Genomic DNA, 22,753 nt, shown 5'->3' with positions numbered 1-22,753 from the left:
TTTATTATAAAATACGGATTTACTTTAGCCTATTATTTAGGTTAGTATAAATACGCATCAAGTTTTTGGCGCCGCTGCCGGGGATAAGTTAGGAAATTTATTTTGATCTTGGATTAGTTAGTTTTAGGATTTCAAATTTATTTTCTTATTTTTATTTTGTTTGTCTTTTTGGATCACTTTAACTTGCTTTTCTTGTTTTTGGTGTGTAGTTCACAAAAGAAGCTAAAGAAAAGGAGCAAACAAGGAGGAGGAAATTAAGAAGACAAAGATTTTTTTTTATTTTAGATTTTATTTTTATTTTTGGTGAGAGAGAGACTTTTAGACTTTCTATTTTTATTTTTGTTTTAAAGTTTTGACCCTAAATTGGAGGGCTTAATTAAATTGTAACCGAAAACCAAAACGAAGCCTCGGGTCGGAACACTCGCGGGTCATCTACAAAGGTCATCGCCCATCTTGAACGGGAGGTAAATTTCTTGAACACCCACGAATCTCCTGTCAGTGGGTATTGGTGTGAATTCGTGTGCCTAATTGCTTTGATCGAACTGTTAGTGTAATCATTCTAGTAAGGGCACTAACCCAGTTACAAGATAAGAAACGGATTTCATCACCGTTCTCTTGCCCACATAGGTAACAACATTCACAAACCCAAACCTTACTTAAAAAGCTAAAATATTATTTAGACATCAGCCCCTAAGGTATCGAGCTCATAGGACCCTTCAAAAACAACTCGGAAAATTGACTTTTATCTAGGCATTCTCAGAGGAAAGTTTGTAAACAATTCTTGTCAAAAAGGCCGCCTCGAGAAGAGGAAACGTTTGCCGAAGGAAGACGGCTGTCACAACGTTCATCGTTGGTTTACTGACTACTCTGATCGAGTAACCTTTATAACAGTCAAAGTTCAAGTGTTGTGGCGAAGTAGGAGCTGTCTAGCTTTTTAGGTGAATCTGACAAACCCACTCATTGCTAGATTTTGTCTAGGTTGCTTGGTGGAGTCAGCCTGATTGTGTTTGCTTTCCTATAGGTTCTTCGTAGTGTTCTTTGGTTCGAAAAAAAAAAGAAAAAAGTTTTGTTGAAAATATCCTTGGTCATTGGGCTCTAGTGTATGCCCGATAGATATCGTGATAAGAGAGGTCGTTTCATTAGTAGAAAAACACATTTAAGTAATCTTTTAGCGAATCTCTCTTTGAGTGACACTATGGGTGAAAATTTGAACCAAGCCGGGGGTGGAAATCCACCTATGACACTCAGGGATTACATGAATCCTACTAGAACATGTCAGCCATCATGCATACAGTTACCCCACACCACAACTCACTTCGAGTTAAAACCAAGCATTATCCAAATGCTCCCTGTTTTCCGTGGGGATGAGAACGAGAATCCCTACTACCATGTTAGGGATTTTGAAGAGATTTGTGGGACTATGAAATTCCCCAATATGCCTGATGAAATATTGAGACTTAGGTTATTCCCTTTCTCTTTGAAAGAGAAAGCAAAATCTTGGTTGTATGCCTTACAACCCCATTCAATTACTACATGGGAAGAATTGAGCAGTTCGTTCCTTCTGAAATTCTTCCCGAAACACAAAACTACCTCTTTAAGGAAAAGTCTTAACAGTTTTGTATAATAAGAAGGAGAGTCTCTCTACAAGTATCTTGAGAGATTTAAAGAACTTGTATTGCAGTGTCCACACCATGGTTTTGAGAAAATGAGACTAGTCCAGATTCTCTATGACGGACTAGACTATCCCACTACATCCATGGTAGAGTCATTCTGTGGTGGCGGTTTTACTTCTAAACCCGTCGATGATTGCACGGCATTTTTAGAAGATTTGGCTGAGAAATCCCAGCAATGGGAAACTTCCAGAGGACCCCCTACTAGGGCTAATCCTACTCCGAACAGAGGTGGCATTTATAGAGTAAATGATTCGGAAAACAAATTTGCCGCCATAACTAGAAGGATAGAAGCCCTAGAAATGTGTCAGCCTAAAACCTTCATGGAGGATCCCACTCGGGTCATGAGTGTCGGAAATGAACCCATCTCTTATCCGTGTTCAGTCTGTGGAGATCCCAATCATACAAGGAACAAATGTCCCTTATCCTTCGGTTCAGATGAAAGAGCACAAGCTCATGCTATCTACCAAAATTTTAGGCATGATAATCATCAGAAGTATGATCCTTTCTCTAACTCATACAATCCAGGTTGGAGAAATCATCCAAACTTTTCATGGTCTCAAGGTCAACTTCAGGGTCAGTTTAATAATTTTACCAACCCTTCAGGTTTTAGCCATCCTAGGAATCCTCCTACCCAAACGAGCACCCAAAATTCTTCTGAAAGTAAGGGGTTATTAGAGGATACTATAAAAATGTTAGCTAAGAGCCATATAGAGTTTAAGGAAACTACCCAACAGTTTATGCAAGTTACCACCCAATCCTTGACTAGTTTACAAACTCAAGTGGGCCAACTTGCTGAGGCCCTAAATCAAAGAGAAAATGGTAAGTTTCCGACTCAACCTGAACAAAACCCTAAGGCCATACAAGATAGACGGCCAACTGACCAAGCCAATGCTATATCCACTCTAAGGAGTGGAAGAGTCGTGGATAATAAGATAAGTGTTCCCCAGGAAAATGATGCTGAGTGTATCCCTTTGTCTTCATCAAATAAAGCCCTTAATGATGAGCCTGAGAAGGCTCCTGAGTCTGAAGAACCACCTGTAGTATCTGAGCCTTACATTCCTAGAGCTCCATATCCTCAACGTCTCGTAGAGCCAAAGAAAAAGTCTCAGTATGAGGAGATAATGGAAATATTTAAACAAGTCAACATTAACATTCCATTACTAGATGCAATTAAACAGATCCCAGCTTACGCTAAGTTCCTTAAGGACCTATGTACTAGAAAGCGTAAGATGAATGTGCATAAAAAGGTCTTTTTGACTCAACAAGTGAGTTCTATTATCCAGCAAAACCTCCCACCTAAGTACAAAGATCCAGGAAGCCCTACATTACCTTGCACTATAGGGAACCATAAGATTGAACGAGCTTTGTTAGATCTAGATGCCAGTGTCAACCTTCTTCCTTACTCGGTGTACTTACAATTAGGTTTGGGAGAAATAAAACCTACTTCTGTAGTCCTTCAGTTGGCAGATCGGTCTGTCAGACGACCACGTGGCATAGTAGAGGATGTTTTGATAAAAGTTGGTGAGTTTATCTTTCCTGTAGATTTCATCATCTTAGATACTGAACCAATTCATGATACCCAGAGTCAAATCCCTGTCATTTTGGGTCGACCATTTTTAGCTACATCAGATGCTGTCATATACTGTAGAAGTGGTCTTTTGAGATTGTCATTTGGAAATATGACGGTGGAGATGAATATTTTTAATATGGGACTTCACCCTGATGACATAGATGAGTTCAGTGGGTTGAACTTGGTAGAATTATTAGTTCAAGATGCATTACCAACAACTCAGTCGAGAGATCCTTTAGAAACTCTATTGGCACTTTTATGTTTAGATGAGGAAGGTAGTATTAATGAGATAGAGAACATGTCAGAGTCTACTTCCTTGTTAGTGTCTGAGCCGATTACTTTGCCAACCTTAGAGTCACCACTTCCATCATATGAGTCAAATGCTCTACCACTGAGCTATGGACCCACCATAAAAGATGATGATGAATCTTGGCTGCTCAATCTAGTAAATGAGAATGATGACTCACTTGACTTAGTCAAGGACCTGGAGTTCTTTAAGGACACTAATGACATCATCATTCAACAAATTATAGAGGTTTATCTGAACCAAATTTGGTAGAGCTTGAATCTGGTAACCGAGTGATTCCTTTGGAAGAACTCCGTGTACCTATTTTAGAAACCTCTTGTTTAACTCTGGGTGTCTTTGATAGTCCTCTAGACCCTCTTGTGTCGTATCCCTCGGGAGCATGTTTAACAGATTGTGCAATACCTCACTTGGTTTCTCATCCCTACCTAGATCCTTTCTACCAGGACTATACTCTTGTTGGTCCATGGCCAAACTTAACGACTTTATTGTCGTCTAAGTTTGGGGATTCTTACCCGATCACGATAGTCTCACGGGTACTACAACATATTTACACAAATGTGAGACTATCCTTCACTAAACGCTTCGTGTCTTGGGTAGATCCACAGATGTTTCGCCTATTGGTTTATGGAGCTGTTCTTAAGGTTTGTTGACTCATCTATATCGTCTGGCTGAAGACGTTAAACTTAGCGCTTTCTGGGAGGCAACCCATGCATAGGACTTCTGAATCTGGTAACATCTTTCCCTAATCCTGTTATTTTGCATAGTCTTCAGAACATTGAGGACAATGTTTGGTTTAAGTTTGGGAATGGGGGATTGAATTTTTAGTCCTTATTTCAAAAATTCAAAAGGGTTCAAAATTTTTAATTTTTGGATTAGAAACGCGAGCCTAGTTGTTTTTGCTTGTTAATAGTTATAGAGTCTAGTTGGTTGTACTATGCTTTTGCTAAAGGTTTTTCCATGAATTTCGAGTCTTGAAGTTGTCTGTGCACTAGCCATGTGAGTATTAGATAGGTGAAGAGTAGACTTTTTTAAGAGAACTTAATCGATCATTAGTGGAGACTTAACCCATGTGAGATTCTGAGCCTTTCTTTTTGTTTTGAGTGATCTCTTCTGAGCTAATTCTGAGTAGAATGAAGAGCTACTCAACCTCGCAATATTCATTAGAACTCAGTTGATCTCTTGAGTTCAAATTTTACAACCACTAGGGATGTCATCAGGAAGCGAACTTTACTCTTGTAGTCTGAGAAACTTGAAAACAGTGTCAACTATAGGAAGATAGGAACTTCATCATTTAGAACCCTGAGAATAAGGCATGAAGCAAAGTTGAAAGAATTTTACCCAAGGAAAAAAAATAATGTGAAGAAAGCATGTTATGCATTTTGAGTTTTATTATCAGAGTCAGTAGAAAAAAAAAAAAAAAAAAGAGAGAAAAGAAGAAAGTGTTTGATTAGTTTTGTTTGAGTGTTTATCCCTTAAAGTAGTTTTTGAAGATTTGAAGACGTCGAGTTCTCAGGTGTTCTAGTCACATCATCATTAGTGTCTATCGACCTCTAGGAAGCATTGTTAGATAGTAGATCAGGTGAGAAGAGTTGGTTAGCTTCCCCATTCCATATTAGTGGTTGTTTCCTTCTTTGAGATCAGTCGTCCACAGAGTTTTAGTCCGTCTTTTTCATGTGTTGAGTTTTCCTTCATATTCATACTAACACATAGAGTGAACCATTCTTGAGTCACTTTGATTTTTGAGTGTATGACCGTGAGGCAGCAGTCGAGGCGAAATGTATCGAGACAGTAATCGAGGTCTTGTCTGTTCCGAACCGAAATGATACTCACATTGGCTGGTCACGTGCACTTTAGGTCTTGATTACGAGTGAAGGGATTTTTAGCGTTTGTATGGTTTGATTGACTTGGATTTCATTTCTATTAACTTTCGAAAATCTACCGGATGAACATTTTTAGTCCACATCATGTTTAGACCCTTGTGCATTTTTGAGATTTTTGAATTTTGTGGGTACATTCACTGCAAACCCTCACGAGACAAAACTCGTCCTCTAGGGCAACCTAGAGGTTTAACGGCTTGTTGCACGTGCTAAATGCAATCGTGATCCCTACGAAAGTGGTGAGTTAGGCATAGTTTTATTTTTAAGTTTTGCTCGGGGACTAGCAAAATATAAGTTTGGGGATGTTTGATGAGTTCGTTGGAACTCAATTATTTGTCTTCAAATTTCGTGTGTTAGTCGCTAAGTTTGGAGAAATTAGTTGTGTTAAATAGTTTTTTGCAGGATACTCTCAAAAATACAAAGAAGTTACTAATTACAAGAAGATGATGGAGATATCTATTAAGATATGTGTCCTGGTACTTATAAAAGATGATGCTGGTGAAAAGAATGGTTTGTTTAGGGTTCGTTTTTGCAGTCAGGCAATTTATTAGAGGCATGAAGAAGATAACCAAATTCACATGGACCTGATGTGTAAATAGCTTACCCATGTGGTGGCTACTGTTAATGAGTTTGAGCTGGTAAAAAAACAAAGAAAGAAAAGAAAGTGGGACCGCCACTTTTAATAGATTAAATGGGTATCCAACTTGAGTTTTCAATTTTGGTTGTTTGAGATGTGGGTCCCATGAGATACTTAATAGTTTGATCAACTGATTTGATAACTACACAAGGATTTTTTTTGGATTCATTAGAATCTAGAAATCCATGAGGAGTTGGATTAGGATGAAATATCTTGCCGTAAAAGAAACTGGTTTGAAACCCTAATGCCCTATCTCTATATATATATAACAGTAGCCATACTGAACCGGGGGAGCAGAGAGAGGCAACTAAGAAAACAGAGAAGAAAGTAATTTTTACTTTCTCAGAGATAAAGTGAAGAGGACAACAAGTACAACTTTGGAAGTGGACGGAGATCAACACCGAAACGTCATATGGGTGAAATCTTATTCTTTTTCTTTAATTTAACTACTTTCATCCTTGTAATGGAGTGCTAAACTCTTCACCTAGAGTGAAAGATGAAACCACAAATATGAATAAAATTGTGTTTAGTCTCAATGATTCTCTTGATTGTGTTTTGCTATAAGAAAATATTAAACTCTTTTTAGTTTTTCTTTTGATGTATTTTTCATTATCTATTCTTCCGATTTGATATATCATATTTAGGTTTGAATCTTTAATGATTTATGCTTATTAGTTGATAGATAATAGTTAAGTCATCATTGTTTCGCTAAATTGAGTTTAAACTTTTATATGATTATGTGCTTTTGAAACTACATATTATCCGATATTTGAATGCAAGTGGTATATAAAATATTGAGTTATAAAATAGATAGAGAATTATGAATGGTTAGATATTACTTTTATGAATATTTATGGTGGATTCCAAACTCTAGGTTTTTTTTTTCATTGATTTTCTCTCAATCATTTATTATTTTCGATAGTTATTTAATTTTATCATCAAAACTGAATCTCAAAGTTACTTATTCACTAGTTTAAGATTAAAAATAGGTTCAACTTGTCTTCGTGGGATCGACCCGTACTTGCTAGGTCTACACTACATAGACCCGTGCACTTGCGGATTTATTATAAAATACGGATTTATTTTAGCCTATTATTTTATTTTATAGTTTGGAAGAATCGAAAACGATGTCATGAGCAAAGTTCGAAGTGAAAGAGAAGGTTACCAGAATTTCGTCGAAAACCCACGCAAATTTGCTATTTTTCTATGGTTTTTTCACGAAAATATAGGCAGATTTATTGTAGTTTGCCACAAAAAACGAACGGATCTGCTTGTAGTTTTGGTAACAGAAATTAACTTTTTAGGGTTTTATTTTTTGATTTCAAGGGGTTTTAGGGTTCATGAAGAAGACCAGATATGCCATTGCTTTGGTTGGTTTTGTTTAACAATTTATATTTGGGGAAGATTCTTCAACAGTTTCCTTTGATTTCCTTGGTGTCATGATCGACACTGTCTTCAAAGTTTCTCTCTACAAATTTTGTAAGTGAAGAAGGAGAAAAGTCCTCTCTCTCACTAATCGTTTTTGCAGACAACCACAAGTTCTTCGTGCATCGGCGGAGGGAGGGGTTCCACCGCCGAAATCCCCTTCACTTTCGAAGAGGATGTTTCCTGCTTTAGTGTTTTGCATTAGTTATTCCATCTATTTAAGGTATTTGGAGTATATATGAGAATGAAGGAAGATGAATTCAGAAGTTAGAGAGAGAAACAATTACTACTCTTTGATTTTAACCTCTCTTTTCTTCTTCAATGGCGGCTACGCGAAATTACTTAAGTCACCATATTATGAGTCATCATGTAGAGAAAGCAAATCGAATAATTAAATCTTCAGACACTATGTTCGATTTCGACGAATCAAATCCTAAACGGAATTTAAATAAAAAATTGTCAACCGATCTTCAGTTCAAAAAACCGATTCGACGTTCATCAAGATCGAAGGCTTCATCGACGATTCTTACTAACAATGATGATCATTGATCTGGTGATGGAGCTATCAAATCATCTTAGTCGGTTACATATCGGGCTCGTCTACGATTCATAGGCAAGATCATTGAGGTAATCAGAGAAGAAATAGTTACGACGACGATGATGAATCTGATGATGATCTTCTCGTTAGCAAGACAATTTGCAAGAACAAGAGTTGCTTATGTCTTTGTTCGTGAAGGAGTTGGAATGCCTCTTAACATCAAACGTCCTCTGAAAAACTTGGTGGTGTTCTTGATGCTACCATAATTCGTATCTACTTGGTTCATTTTTTCTACATATAATTAAGTATAACAAAGCTACGAGCTTTAGGGTCTTCTCATTCTGATTTATAGGGTCTTTTGTTTGTGACCTTTAGGGTCTTTTTATTTTGTCTTTGCAATACTGTACTTATTTTCCTTCATGTTGTCTTTACTTTTGTATGTTACATGTCGTAATTTACCTTAGTAAATCCCTGGTGTACTCAAAGGAGTCAAAAGTCTCAAAACCATGTAAAGTATTGGATTGAATTCATACTCATGAATGAAATCCTGGTTTAACTCAAAAAAAAAAAAAATTTAAGGTTTATGGAAGAAAAGATGGAGGACTTAAAACAAAAACTTTAATTCTTGGAAGACAATACTAAAAGATAATAGAATGTTGTCCCCTTAAAAACGATTGTCCATACAAAATTACTGTGAATCGGCGAATTTGAAGGGTTTTACCTCCACCCTAATTAAAATAGAGTCCATGGGTATATAGACCAAAATCAATTTGATAATAGGTTTATAGACCATTCGTCTTATATTATGGATTTTTGGTCCTTTTACAAGAAGGGCATAAAGTATGGATAATTTATTGGGTATTACCCAATGTATCCCAAATCAAAAAACTCCGGGATATTTGAATTTCCGAGGGTTTTAGGAAACTTTCCCAAAACCCGTGGGCGTGATTTGTGGAGTATCTATAGAAGCCGAAACAGAAAGTGGATCTCACTCTTCATAAAGACACTTTCTCTCTCTAAACCTACTCGATTTGGGTTTTCAACCAAAATCGTCCGAATATCTCGTCGAAAAACCCTAAAGAGATCGTCTTACCCAGAGTGTTTGCATCCTTTCATCTTCTCCATTCATCTTTTCCATTGAAGAACCTGTTCAGGTGAAAAGGTAAGCTGGTTGATAAACCCTTTTCGTTATCAAAACGATTTAAAACGAAACGTGTCTTTCTTTTCGTTGAAATCATTATAAATAGTTGTTGCATGTCCTTTTCACTTACTATTGAAGAGGATTTGTTGATTTTGGTAACGATTTCTCTGTAAATAGGAAGGTTCTTTTCGGTTTAATGTCTGTTGAAATTGTTTAGGGTTTTTTCGTTGATTTTTATTTAAAATAAAAGGGTACAAAATCGGTTTTGTATCAGGAATAATAGATCTTTAGATGTTTTTGAAGATAATCTCGACATTAAAGTTTTTAGTTTAAAATGAAAAACCTAATTCTTCTTTTTAAACTTTTACTTCTGTCTAATAATAAAATACCTTTGTGCTAGAAAAAACATATAATTTATGGAAAATGAAACCATTGTTCTTGGTTTTAGGGTTTTATGAAATTTTTGTTCTTGGTTTAGGGTTTAATAAAAATATTGTCTATTGCAGCAAAAGGTTGAATATGGCACCTAAAGGTAAATCTAAATCGAATGTTTTGGAATAAACAACCACATTAAGAAGGAGTCCAATGAAAAGAAAGGCAACTGTTGAAGAAGTTGTTGTTAAGAAGAAATCAAAAAATAAAGAAACATCATTATCTGAGGTAATGTATTTGGAATATGATATAATTTATTGATATTGTGAAGCTAAATTGATAAATTATGAATATTTTACATATATGTGTTGATCTTTTAAGAGTTTCTCCCTTGTTGTATATACAAATTTGGGATATACATTAAAGTATTAATTCTGTTCATATATTTTTCCATCATGTTAAGTAAAGTATTCGTACTTTACATGATTTATGTTACAGTGTACAATTTTGTTTTTTTGTGATATTGTGCAGGCTGGTGGTAGTTCTAAAAGTTTGAAGTTGAAGGACAAAGGAAGCTCTAGTAGGTGGGTTGATATAGTAGGGGAACATAAACTAATACCGGAGCAAAAGACATCGGCTCTATTCAGGTACACCCTTAGTAAACCAATAGAGTTGATCAATAGCATCCGTTCCTATATGACTGAAGAAATGAAGGAGGAGATAAGCAAAACTCCTTTCAGCCAACTTTTTGATGCAATGGCAGAAGGTACTATATTAAGGGAGAATTATACAAGTCGTCCAACGATTGCCATTTTGGATGTTCTTTGTCGATATAAAAAATCGACAAAGAAATTTGTTATTGGGGGTGTTGAGATAGAATTCAAACCTGAAGATGTCTCTTTGTTGTTGGGTATGCCCATGGAAGGTTCTGAATATGAGGCATTCCTTAAGAAAAATGATATAGATCATTTAAAGTGTGCGTTCTTGACCAAGTATTTCAAGGAAACACTTGAAGCATCAAGAAACAAAAATATGGGTCTTTCTAGTGCTGTTGTTGGGAATGCACGTCAGAAATGCGTGAGGAACAGTGAACCAGCAATAGAATTTGTTGGTCTTCTAATAATGATGTTTTCGGCGAGCTTCCTGTTTGCCACTTTGGCTGGTTTCACTGTATTGCCTAGCATTTATAAGAACATCCAGTCTAGAAGAGCAATCAACAGGGTGTCATGGCCAAGAGCCATACACTCATATATGATGGAAACGATCGACAAACATTCAGAAGACCCAACCAAAGCATCTGGTTGCTTGTTACTTTTGCCTGTGAGTAAATTTTTTAGAACTCCATGTTATATAAATTGCATATTATTTCATATAAAGTATGAGTAATTTACATTTCTTTTTTTCCTTTAGTTCTGGGTGTGCATGCATACTAATCTGTATCCGAAAAATGCACTGAATGGAACAAGATACCCAAGGTTCTTGAGGTGGTCTGTGGATGGATTTAGTAATGGGATGGAAAAAGATCTAGCTGCACTTGTACCTGAGGAGGTAAAATTAACTTTTTATCTGTACTTTCATTAATGAAAATTTAAATTCTTTATAAATATGTTATATTTTTTTTAAAAGTATATGTAATTTATCATAAATTACATATAGTTTCAGAAGGTTGTTGAATGCATTTACAGAACACTCTATGATTTATGTAACTTTTTACATACAGGTTTATGAGGATGTTGTGGATGATGTGTGTGAAGAAGAGAAGGAAATGTTACAGTTTACTGAAAAGGTAGTTGTGGAAATACCTTTTGATGAACAGTTGAATAACTTGGAGATGATGGAAGCACTCAGTAGAGAAGTGAATAAACAAAGAGAAGAATTAAAGAAAAAGGATGAGGAACTTGAAAGTTTGAGAAATGAAGTAATACAACTGAAGTTACTTTTAAAGTCTGAACAGAGGGATGAATCATTGATTCATAATGATTATAATGAAGGAATTGGTGGAGATAATGTGGACCAGAATGAGGAGGAAAATAATGTTGGGGAGAAAGATAATGTCAATGATGAGAAGATTGATGGAGTACAACCGGATGATAAGGTTCAGGAAGAAGAAAATGTTGAAGAACAACAACAGGAAGGTCAGTAATTATAAATACTTTTACTGAATTCATTTATAATTTATGGTAAATTATTCATACTTTACAGATACTATTATAATCACAGGAAAAAATGATATATTATTTTTTGTAAATTTTATGATAAATGAATTTTTTTCACATGATTGTTGTTGTCAGATGAAGATGGAAACGTGCCATGCACAGCCATTGTGTTGGTGCATAATGAGGAAGAGAAGAATTATAGTTCAACTCCCAATTTTGATTTGGGAATAGATTTCACAAATGCACCCGACTTCACCGACGTTGTTCAAGTTGCAAAAACCTATCAAGAGAATGCTGAAACAGATAGACTCATAGATGATGACTTTGTCCAGACAACTCCAACAACAGTAAAGAAGAAGAGAACAAAATCAAAAGCTGTTAAGGGTGGATCGGATAAAACAGTTGATCCGGTTGAAACACCAAAACAGAATTCTCTTATTAAGAGAATCAAACAAGCTCCCAGAACAAGGAAACTAACTGAAAAAGCCGAGCCAAAAGAAAAGGCCGGGAAAGAAAAAAAGAAGGAAATTGCGAAAAAGGAAGTAGTGAATGTTGAAGAATTGGATAAAAAGGGGAAGGGAGTTTCGATTGAGGATGATGAACCACTTGGCAACTGGAAGAAGAGCAAAGTTTGGAAGAAAGTGAAAGATAATGAGAAAGGTCTGCTTGAGGAGTTTAACCAAGGAGTGAAGATGAAGTAATGAATTAGAAGTTTAATACTTGTCGTTGTCTATGTTATGAAATGTTTTGTTGTTTGTGTTACATTATGATGATTGTAACAAACATAATCTGTTATCTCTAATATAATATAAATATTTTGCTATAAATTCAGTTTTTTAAACTAACAACAATTAACATGCAGAACAATTGTATGGGAATCAAATCTGACAAGTGATGTTAGAGGAAGAGAGGTGAATTGGCTTATGATGAACTGTGAAACCGATGCTCAGCTTATAAATTGGTGGTCAAAGCATCTATCTTCCAAAGTTTTAAAAGGGGCTGGACAAGTGTTCGTTCTCGCTTCTGAATTATGGGTAAGTTTTATTTACAGAATTCATAATTTCATAATAGATATTTTTTTAAGTTATACATTACATTTTTTCTAAAGATGAAAGATTTAGAATGATTAGTGAAGTATGTATAATTTACTTAGTATATGTATTGTCTGTCATAAATTATAAATACTTTATTGAAAAGTATTCATATTGAAATATACATTATGTTGTTTTTATTTGACAGACAATGATAAATTGCAAGTCAGCTCAGTCAAACATAGACCCCCACCTATCAGATCGGTTAATAAATGAGGCTGAAAGAGGGCTTATATCTTATATAGTTGCTCCAATGTGTCATTCGATGATTACAGATGTTAGTAGGGGTATTCATTGGACTTTGTTAGTATTTGATTACTTTGATCAGTCTTGGACCCATTACAACTCGTTATTCTTTGACACAAAGCTCCGTAAACAATGTGAAGAAAATGCTGCAAGATATGGACAATACATATTAGATGTGCTTCACAAAACTAAATATGTGAGTCCTGAATTTAAGAAAAAATGTAAGATTTCGAAGACGTCGTATGATCATCAACAAGGAGAAAAGTAAGTACAAAATATTTCTCACTTTTGTGATTACTGTAATGCATACAGATAGTTATATAGTTTAAAAATTATTTGGTGGTTTCATAATAAATGTTATATCAATGATTGACAGTGCGGATTGTGGACTATTTGTTATGCTTCATATGGATTTAGTATTCATGAAACATTACAAATGGGGAGTACCAGATGAATACTTTGCGGACGATTGGATTGAATTAGCTCAGCGTAGAAGAGCGGAAGTGACGTACGAGCTATTGTATGAAACAAGAGATCTGTGGAAAAAAACTTTAATATAGTTTTAATTTAAGTAAGGTTTTATTTTTTGGATTTTAAAGTAGTTGTAATGAATTATATTTGACCGTTTGAAGTAAAAAATATTTGGATGGGAAATGTAATTTTTAATTAAAAATATCATATTTATTGAAAAAATGACTGAAATTTATCAAGTTTCTTCCTTTAATTTTTGATACAAATATGAATGAGCAACAGGATAAATTTGAAATTTACATGAAAGTATGTATTAAATATGCAAAACATTTACTTTGTTAAAAAAGTATTGGCTATTGTTGAAAAAAATTTGCGATAAAATCCGTAAAAATTTACAATATTACGATATAAAGTATTAGAGGTATTTGGTGTTCTTAAATATTAACCACATATGTTAGGCAAGGTTCATACCAAAACCGCTAAAGTACACCCTTTTGATAGAGAATAAAAATAGAATAGTGAAACAAAACGTATAATTAAAACATTTAATATTTTTAATTTATTTGGATTGAAAGTGTAATGTAACATATGTAAATACATCAAATGTTTGCCCTACATGTTTTGCGATTGTGGTAAGAAGGTTGCTTACACCTACCACATATCCTTAATTTTCTTGGCATATTTCCCGAGCTCTCGATCCGTACTGTTCTTGGACGACCTGGTCTACGACGAATCAACGGTGGGAGAATTTTGGTAGCTTCATCAAAATTCCTTGGTTCATCAACATTGGATATAGGCATTATATGTTCCTGGTAAGTCTTCACATAAGACTCAGTTGTCCAAACAGGATCGTAAAAACAATCTTGTTGGTCTTCAGACAAGCTTTAATGCACAACATTGCGTGCTCACAAGGAACACCATCAACTTGCCACCTTCTACAAGTACAAGAAATCTATAGAAGATTAACACAATGAGAAGGTTCTGAGTAAACCTCGAAAATGAATGGGGCTGCCTGGGCAATATTACAAGTTGCCGCACTATCATATTTTGCTTTCAGCAGATCAGTGATGGTTGGACACAAGAATGTCGTCCATTTTTTAGACAATTCGCGTGTTGTGTTCATTTTGTTCATTATATGAATACGAATTGCCTCCAACATTGCTGTAATTGGTAGTCCACGAGCATGTCGAATCTGATTGTTAAAGGATTCTGATAGTTGAGATGATATCGCTGTGTATCTGTATCAAAAAAAACGTATATAAATTTTTTATATTTTTTTATAATATGATAATTTTTACTAAGAAGAATAAATAATGTACAATAAAGAACCCAAAAATGCTGTGCCAAGTACATGTTATTTGCAACACAAAGTCAAAACTTTATACGGTAAAGTACATAATGTTCATAAAAAAAATCAATATAGATAATGAAATGAATACACTATTTTATCTGATCGTACCTTATACCGGGAAAGAAAGCATCTGCCCAAGAAGAAGGGTCTAAGGATTGAAAAAATGCAGCAACTTTTGAACCACCCATCTGTATCATCTGGTTAATAGTTGCGTGATATTCAGATTCGGGAAGAGCTCTAGCAGCCTTGAAAATCAATGTTTGGAAGAATTTTGATTTTCTAGCTCCATTTGCCAATCTTAAATTCAGATTGTTCCTTAGATGCCAAACACAAAACGAATGGTGTGCTGTCGGAAAAATGTTCTTAACACCGTTGATTATACCATTGTGACGGTCTGAAATAAAGATATAAGTCTTTTCCATATTCAGAGCATTGCGCAAATGCCTTAGAAACCAGTCCCAATTTTGGTCATTCTCAACATCAACCACAGAATATGCTAACGAAAATAGACCTGTAATTTGAAAATATTTGAGTGAAAGTATGAAAATTTAAATATTTATCAAGGATACTACTGTAAAGTTTTCATAATTTATGGTATATTTAAAGTAATGTACATAAATTTAAAGTATGAAAATTTAAAAAACTATATAAGATGTTATGTAAAGTTTTCATAATTTATTGTAAATTTAGAGTAATGTACACAAAAAGATGTAATATGATGTTGAAAAAGTAGATACTTTTTATATTAATTTTGATAAATTTAAGAATGTTCAGAAATTACCATTGTTACCGTCTTTAGCCACAGCAGCCAGTATGCACCCATTAAAACGAGTTTTGCAAAAAGTCCCATCAACATATAATATTGGTCGACAATATTGGAAGCCAACTATACAAGCATGTGGTGCAATGAAAATTCTTTTAAATCTCCGAGACACCTCGTCAACTTCAAGTTGTACTATGCTGTTTGGGTTGGTACGTGAAAAGGCATCAGCATACCATCTAAGTTTTGCATAGGAATCTCCTTCTTGACCAAATGCTTCATTCATTGCTACTTTCTTCCCCTCGTAAGTGTAGTAATATGGAAGTTGGACAGCGTAATCTTTCAAGAAATCTTTCTTCAGACTTGCTGTGGAACGATCTGGACTTCTTGTAACATCATCTAAAATAAGTTTCCCAACAAATGAACTGTTTATTTTTGGTTTCTTGTTCTTCTTAATGAAATCTTCACAGTCATGTTTCATTTCCATGTCTTTCAAAATAAACATAGATTCGCATTTCAATGGCGCACATCCATGTACTCTCCATTTGCAATCTTCAACAGGACATACAGCAGTTACCCGCTTCGAATCATTTTTAATAAATTTAAAATCATGGCCAGTTTTTATACTATATTGCCGAAGAGCAAATCGAAAGGCTTTAGCACCCCCGGGAAATAATTGACTAGGTTCAGTAAACATTTTATCCCAACCATCGGATTTTAGTATCGTCTTCTTGCTTTGTATTGATGAATCTGCTTGAATCTCCATCTGTTCTGTAAAACATAATATTAAATTATTTGATATTGATTTAATATTTAAGGATATTTTTCAATACAGACAAATTGTTCAGATACGTAAACAATTCAAACTGTACAGAACAAATTACGTACTTTTAAATGTATGTATGAGAATAGCAGTCAATTGTAAAAAAAGTACGCATACTTTGTAGCAAGTAAAACTATAATTTATGCCTATTATAAATTTTTTTACAACACCATGTCAGAAGTATGTATAATTTGTAATGAATTTTATATATGTACATATATTTTACAACACCATAATAGTAAAAAGTATAAATTATGTAACATAAAGTATACATAATGTATACAACAGACAAAGTGTTTTCCATACAGATCTGAGATTAAATAACTGGAATCTAATACCCATCATTATCTGTACTATCAGTTCAATTTGATCTGAAGATAATCAAAGATGTGAAACATCTAAATAATTGAATGAAAACATCAGATCTAGATTACATGGATTCAATAAAAATGAAACAGAAATATCAAATACATGGAAGAACACTTTAGATATAGAAGATTACAGCAAGACAGATTCAGATTAAATGATATGAAAAAAATGAACATTTGATGTTTATCAAATCTTCAATATGAATCGTTAAACTATAAGCCAATATACATAAGATTTTAAACTTGAATAGTTGTGGCTAGAATAAAGAGATAATCAGTAAAAACCCTAAATAACAATGGAGGTTGTGATGATAGTTCTTGATTGAATACTAATCAATGGAGTTTTTTACAGCTGGGGGAGAGTTTAATGAATGTTTAATGAAGATTTTATTTTTAGAGAGATAGTGGGAAAGTTACTGGATTTCGGTTACGGAATTATAGAGATAGAGATGTTAGTTACAAAACAAACGTGATTGGAGAGAGAAAGTTGAGATAAATATGGAGAGAAATCTAATACGGTTTAGAATGAAAATCACGATTAGATATTAAAAGAAGGTTAATATAGGTATTACATATATAATAAGTATTATATGGATTTGTGTAATCACTCTAGATGACACCAAAAGGACCAGATATCTATTAAAATTATTATTTAGGTTTTCAAATCCTTTTTAGGATTATAGAGGATTAAATCTCCTATTAGGACCCTAATTTTGGTCTATAGACTCAAAAATTAATTAAAATACGGGTGGCCAATTCTGAAGGCCAGAAGAGGTGAAATAGATTAAGCCCCATGGCCCCTAATAAAGATCAAAAAAGGAAATAAACTATACTAATTTCAGCTCCAAACAGTTCTCTATTTTATCTATTCAGACATACTTCATTAAAATAGGTAAATTTAATGGAAGTAGATAAAAGAAAAAATTGGAATGAAAAAAATTAGAACTACAAAAACAATAATAATTAATGGTAATTAAACATGTCTTCTAGGATCTGTAATATTGATCTTCCAATGTTCATTAGGTAATCCCATTTGTCCAGCCTTTTTGGCATCCCAATCCAATTCGAATCTTCGTCGAGGAGTAAGTTTACAAAACCTTTGTAATTTCTCATCCATTTCGTCATGAATTTTCCACCATGATTGATGTGCTATATCACTTGCATAAACTTGTTGATCGACTTTATTCCAATTACAATCATAATCTCTATAACATAACCATGGTTTAATACCGAGATAATGTATTGAGTAAAGTTTTGGTGGATCGGAACCAAATAATTGGTTCTTGATACTTGCTTCTAATGTAGTATTAGCCCAAAAGTTCTTCAAAAAATTTACCCTCCTTGGCAATCTATGCCACCATACAAATATTTCATTAAGAAACCCTTGATCGCCTCCGTTATAAGAAACAATATTTTCTCGTTGTTCCATTAGTATATTGAATGTACAATTTGATGGTTCAATTACCATTATTCCCGAATTAAAAATAGACCCATCGTTACCAGTTGCTGACATTTGAGGAAAATGGAATAATATTTCTAAGTTTCGTAACACAATAATATCCGAGTCAATGAAAATTACTTTGTCGTAATCGGTTAACTGCCATAATCTAAATTTGCTATAGTTATATTCATTGTATGAGTTATTTTTGGCTCTAGGATTTCGGATTCGTGTTATTATACGAATATTCCATCCTGATGAAGCGAGAGCGTCTCGTTTTTGTTGGGAGACAGAGCTGTCTAGTAACATAACTAGGTCACGTTTTGTACCTGTTTTGAGGATGCTTTGGGCAAGTGTTATGGCTCCACATACATAAGTTTCTGATGAATGAAGAACTGTTACGTACGCTTCTTTCTTCGGTTTCTTGACGATGGTTTTGATCGTAGAGAGATTGTAAACACCATTGGTTCCTGAAACCATATTCATTTAGAAGATTAAGTATTAATATTCGGGAAAGTTATTATAACAATTACTGAAAGTTTGACTCAAATATAACCAAACTCAATACTTCACGACACAATCTCTATTACGATTCTATAATATTGAAAAAAAGAACAATTGACATCCATAATATGTCAAATCAACTTTTTAGTTAAAATCTGAATAGAATTCTAAGTAAAAAGATATATTTATGGATGATAATAACTGGTGTTACGTGATTTTATGCATTTAGTGGAGAGTTTCTTTCAAATCTTGACAAACGTCGTAAAGAAAAATGGAGTGACAAGGAGACTAAGTTAAATTTATTATTTAATTTTGCTAACAACTCTCCACCTAACATCTAATAAATTTTATAAAAGATTACATTTAAGAAAGATAAAAATAAATAATTAATCCACCTATATCTTAACATGGTAACATGTTTAACAATTTATAGTTTAAGCAGATAAACAAGATTTGTGAACCTTATGTTTTAGATATCTCCACATTTATGCTTTTATTGTAATTATTGAATTAACATTTTTTTTGTTGAATTGTTCAGCGTGTGCCTCGAACTCTTGACCTCTAAGGTGGAAGATTATACCTCTTACCACTCCAACTAAAAGTTATTGGCTGAATTAACATTTTATTAATTAATGTCTGCTTAACCTAAATGAGCAAGGCAATACCTAGTACCAACTACAAAATTTCAAGTCCTAGGAAATTGATATTGTCCTACTACAACCAAACTTTATGGCCCACAATATTTGACTTGTGGAAATAAATTATAGCACCAAGAGGTACATTTCAAAATCGTATTTGGTGCATGTAAATGTACTAAAAATCACATCCAAACAAAATTTGATTCACATCGCACGATCTCAGAAGAACCCTAAATCGACGGGAAAAATCTCATTCTAAAATAGTGTTTGATCGACAAGAAGCACATTGCCTATGGAATTGTATCCACCCCCCACATTGGAATATCCTTAACCAAGTGATACACAAACCTTTCTCAACAAAAAAAAATAAAAAATAAAAAAGAAAGTGATACACAAACCTCAATTCAACAAAAAAAGTGATACACAAACCAAATCAACCTTATGACTGTGATTCACATTTAAGGTATTAATAGTCCAATAAGTTTGTATGACCTGAAATGACAACAAAGCGCCTGTAGCTCAGTGGATAGAGCGTCTGTTTCCTAAGCAGAAAGTCGTAGGTTCGACCCCTACCTGGCGCGGTTAACTTTTTCCCCCCATTTTTTTAGGTTTTACTACTCTATACACACTTTCAAACTTGTTACCAAAAAACAAAAATTAAATAAACATACCTTCTCCCCAAAGAGGCAACGCCAATAAGCAAGAACCAATAGGCATAGAAACCTTCTTTTCCAACTTGTCCATATTTACTTCAAATAACCACCATTTTCCTTCCTTGTTCACCATATCATCACATCTAAAAATCTCTAACATTGGCCTACACTCACTCAATATCACCAATTTACTCTTATTTCCCTTCCTTTTCCCATTCTTCACCAATAACTTGGCTACTATTTGATGAACTTGTAGTCTAAATACATCTCTTCTCCATCCTTCGTCCGGATATCGACATGGTATTTTCGCAACTACCATGTCCACTTCACTATACCTTTCAAAATTTGGTATGGGTATCTCTGGACATAATGGCACATCATTTTCTTCTTCTTCGTCTATCCACTCTGGAAATAAATCTTTCCATTCTAAATTTTTCGATACTTTTTCGAAAGTTATATGTTTTATCTCATGTCTACCACCTCCCATGACTTCCCAATTGCTTAAATCTTCATTTTCCATATTCACAAACCCAATTCTCTTATTACCCACTATGTTGTTTTCATTTAAGAAACTTGGGATCTCTCTTTTAGGCATTCTTCGTTTCATTTTTGCTCCCATCTTTTCTTCGAATATTGCCTTACTCTTTAGCCCACCATATTCGTCAATCTACAAGTTCCACTCACATAAAATGTACAAATTTTAGAAATTAACATGCATAGTTCTCGATCATAAGTAAAAAACCAAAAAGGAAAAAAATGTACCTAGAGTCTTACTAACCTTACCTTGTTGTGATACCATTTGTGTAATGAAGACCGAACAAGAGAAGCCGAATTCTCGTAATAAGAAGATGAAGGTTTGAGAAGTAGGAAAGCACATAAGAGTAATAAGAAAGCAAGGAAGAATAGATTGATCTTTATAACCAAGCCCCTAGATGGAGTAGCCCTTTTCATCTTCAATTCCATTAGGAGGGCTAGCTACTGTACATTCAAGTACCCCCTTTACAAGACAAGGGGAAATATATGTAACAAACAAAAGACAAGGGGAAATTTATGTATAAAGTCTCCCTTTCTTTTAATAATGATGAAGTTAGGTAGGTCTTTAAAATATTATAGGTTATAATATTACTTTTAGTTTCGACATGAAACTATATAGACGTATCATGTATGTACATTTACATAGAGTGAGAGATATGATTTTTGCTGCATTTAGTTGTCTCGGTTAAGAAATCCTATAGATAAACGGTAGAATAAATAGAAGGAATTCAATTTCCTAACTCATTCTAGGATTTCCTTTCCCTCCAAAACATTACTATGATATGAAAATTAATCATCATAACTTTAACATGTCTATATATTTTTATGCTTTTCTCTATTCAAAGTTATTGTATTAAAAATGTCAAAAAATGGAACTACATGACTCACCAAATGAATTAAAGTTGAGTATTTTTTCTTTGCGTGTTAACTCGTTTTATTTGTAAGTCTGATCTACGAAATCAACGGTTTCCATTTTCGAATCAACCTTCTTTCTCTCTCGATGGATTTTTTTACGGATGGATGACTAATTCGTTTTTAAGTCTCCGGTATGTCTATTTTTTAACCTCTTCTATAATTTTTCTATTTGTAAATTAGTTCATCCAGCCAAACCCCAAAAGTGTTTACCATTACTTTGACCCATTAGTTAATAATTCAGTATTGTTGGTTAAAGATGGAATACTTCGAGATGTCAACTCACGTCGTTAAATCTAACAAGCAATTAGATGGGAGCAACTGTGAAGATGAAGAAAAGCTTAAAAGTTCAAAAATCAAAACTTAGCCTTGGAACTTGGGGTTTGAGGGCCACTAATATATAGTAGCGCTTTGTGCCCAAAATATGTACAAAAGACGTCTCCAAAAAGAAGATGCTACAATTACTTAGAGGATGACATGCTGACTCACTTTCACTAAAAAATAAAATTTGACTGTGATCAAGATCGTTCTTTTATCTGGAGCTGAGTCTAGCACATTTCTTATGCACATATTTTGAGCAAGCACTACACATCCTGTACCACAACCACCAACTTAGTTTTTTTTGTTGAAAGACCACCAACTTAGTTGGCTGCTCCATCTATTTCTTCTCTTATAGGTTCTCACCAAAATTTATTAAGACAAAGATGCCTCTTTTGCTCCTCTTCTACTTTTATTACAATTTTCTAGAACTATGTGGTTGGATGATTTTATAATTCAACAACTTGAGACGAAAACATTGTTTGACACAAAAACTGCCAGATGTTATATAATAGCAACAATCAAATGATTGATATTAGGCGTATGATTCTTGTATTATATTTAGAAAAGAACGTGATTGTTTGACCCGATATAATATCAACCAAATCCAAATAATTTAGAGCCTAAACTATATTTCAATTATGATATTGTGGTACTTACATAATAAATTGTACTTCATTATTGGGTAATCATAAAGTTGGTGTAGTTTGTAATGAAACCTGGAGTAATTCAACAACTATAATAGGTGACACTTTGTACTCTGTCTAAGTTGAAGACCTTGATATAGTTTGGTTTTGCCAATGAAAATACAAATTCCAATTGTAGATCTCTAAGTATAAAGGCACCCTACCCAATTTGAGTCAGGGAATGCAGTAAGACTGCAAGAGACCCCAAATCTAACTTGGAAATGGTTAGAACAGCACTAAAAGTACCTGTGGGGTATTTGAAAA

The 22,753-nt window shown here is 34.0% G+C and overlaps 2 protein-coding genes and 1 non-coding gene across 3 annotated transcripts; 2 read left to right on the top strand and 1 right to left on the bottom strand.

Annotated features, from left to right (window-relative positions):
• Positions 1-6,355: 6,355 nt before the first annotated feature.
• LOC147533194 (uncharacterized) lies at positions 6,356-13,593 on the top strand. The gene is made up of 8 exons (XM_086650026.1): positions 6,356-9,828; positions 10,072-10,860; positions 10,951-11,088; positions 11,261-11,675; positions 11,832-12,393; positions 12,559-12,730; positions 12,936-13,090; positions 13,410-13,593. Exons 1-8 carry the CDS (start codon positions 9,754-9,756, stop codon positions 13,591-13,593), a joined length of 2,490 nt encoding a protein of 829 aa, XP_086506152.1. The 5' UTR covers positions 6,356-9,753.
• Positions 13,594-17,692: 4,099 nt separating this feature from the next.
• Positions 17,693-21,037, bottom strand: LOC147533192 (UDP-glucuronate:xylan alpha-glucuronosyltransferase 2-like). Its single transcript, XM_086649422.1, has 3 exons — positions 20,823-21,037; positions 20,058-20,706; positions 17,693-18,714 (listed from the first exon to the last, which is right to left on the bottom strand). The coding sequence occupies exons 1-3, from the start codon at positions 21,000-21,002 to the stop codon at positions 17,780-17,782; spliced, it is 1,764 nt and encodes a 587-aa protein (XP_086505548.1). The 5' UTR covers positions 21,003-21,037; the 3' UTR covers positions 17,693-17,779.
• Positions 19,895-19,967, top strand: TRNAR-CCU (transfer RNA arginine (anticodon CCU)). Its single transcript has one exon. It is a non-coding gene; the product is annotated as a tRNA-Arg (tRNA).
• Positions 21,038-22,753: the final 1,716 nt, after the last annotated feature.

The sequence above is a fragment of the Eschscholzia californica genome, unplaced genomic scaffold, assembly GCF_041429995.1.
Source record: "Eschscholzia californica isolate CP2 unplaced genomic scaffold, dmEscCali1.0.p SCAF_6, whole genome shotgun sequence".
Classification (NCBI taxonomy): Eukaryota; Viridiplantae; Streptophyta; class Magnoliopsida; order Ranunculales; family Papaveraceae; genus Eschscholzia; species Eschscholzia californica.
This window is presented reverse-complemented; position numbering and strand designations above follow the sequence as displayed.

Excerpts from the sequence above, each read along its gene's own strand:
- LOC147533194 (XM_086650026.1), top strand. The coding sequence starts at position 9,754 with ATGAAAAGAAAGGCAACTGTTGAAGAAGTTGTTGTTAAGAAGAAATCA. Across the intron at positions 12,394-12,558 it reads AACCAAGGAGTGAAGATGAA|AACAATTGTATGGGAATCAA; the intron begins GTAATGAATTAG and ends ATTAACATGCAG. Across the intron at positions 12,731-12,935 it reads TTCTCGCTTCTGAATTATGG|ACAATGATAAATTGCAAGTC; the intron begins GTAAGTTTTATT and ends TTTATTTGACAG.
- LOC147533192 (XM_086649422.1), bottom strand. The coding sequence starts at position 21,002 with ATGGAATTGAAGATGAAAAGGGCTACTCCATCTAGGGGCTTGGTTATA. Across the intron at positions 20,707-20,822 it reads ACAAATGGTATCACAACAAG|ATTGACGAATATGGTGGGCT; the intron begins GTAAGGTTAGTA and ends TGGAACTTGTAG. Across the intron at positions 18,715-20,057 it reads GTTGCCTCTTTGGGGAGAAG|GAACCAATGGTGTTTACAAT; the intron begins GTATGTTTATTT and ends ATATGGTTTCAG.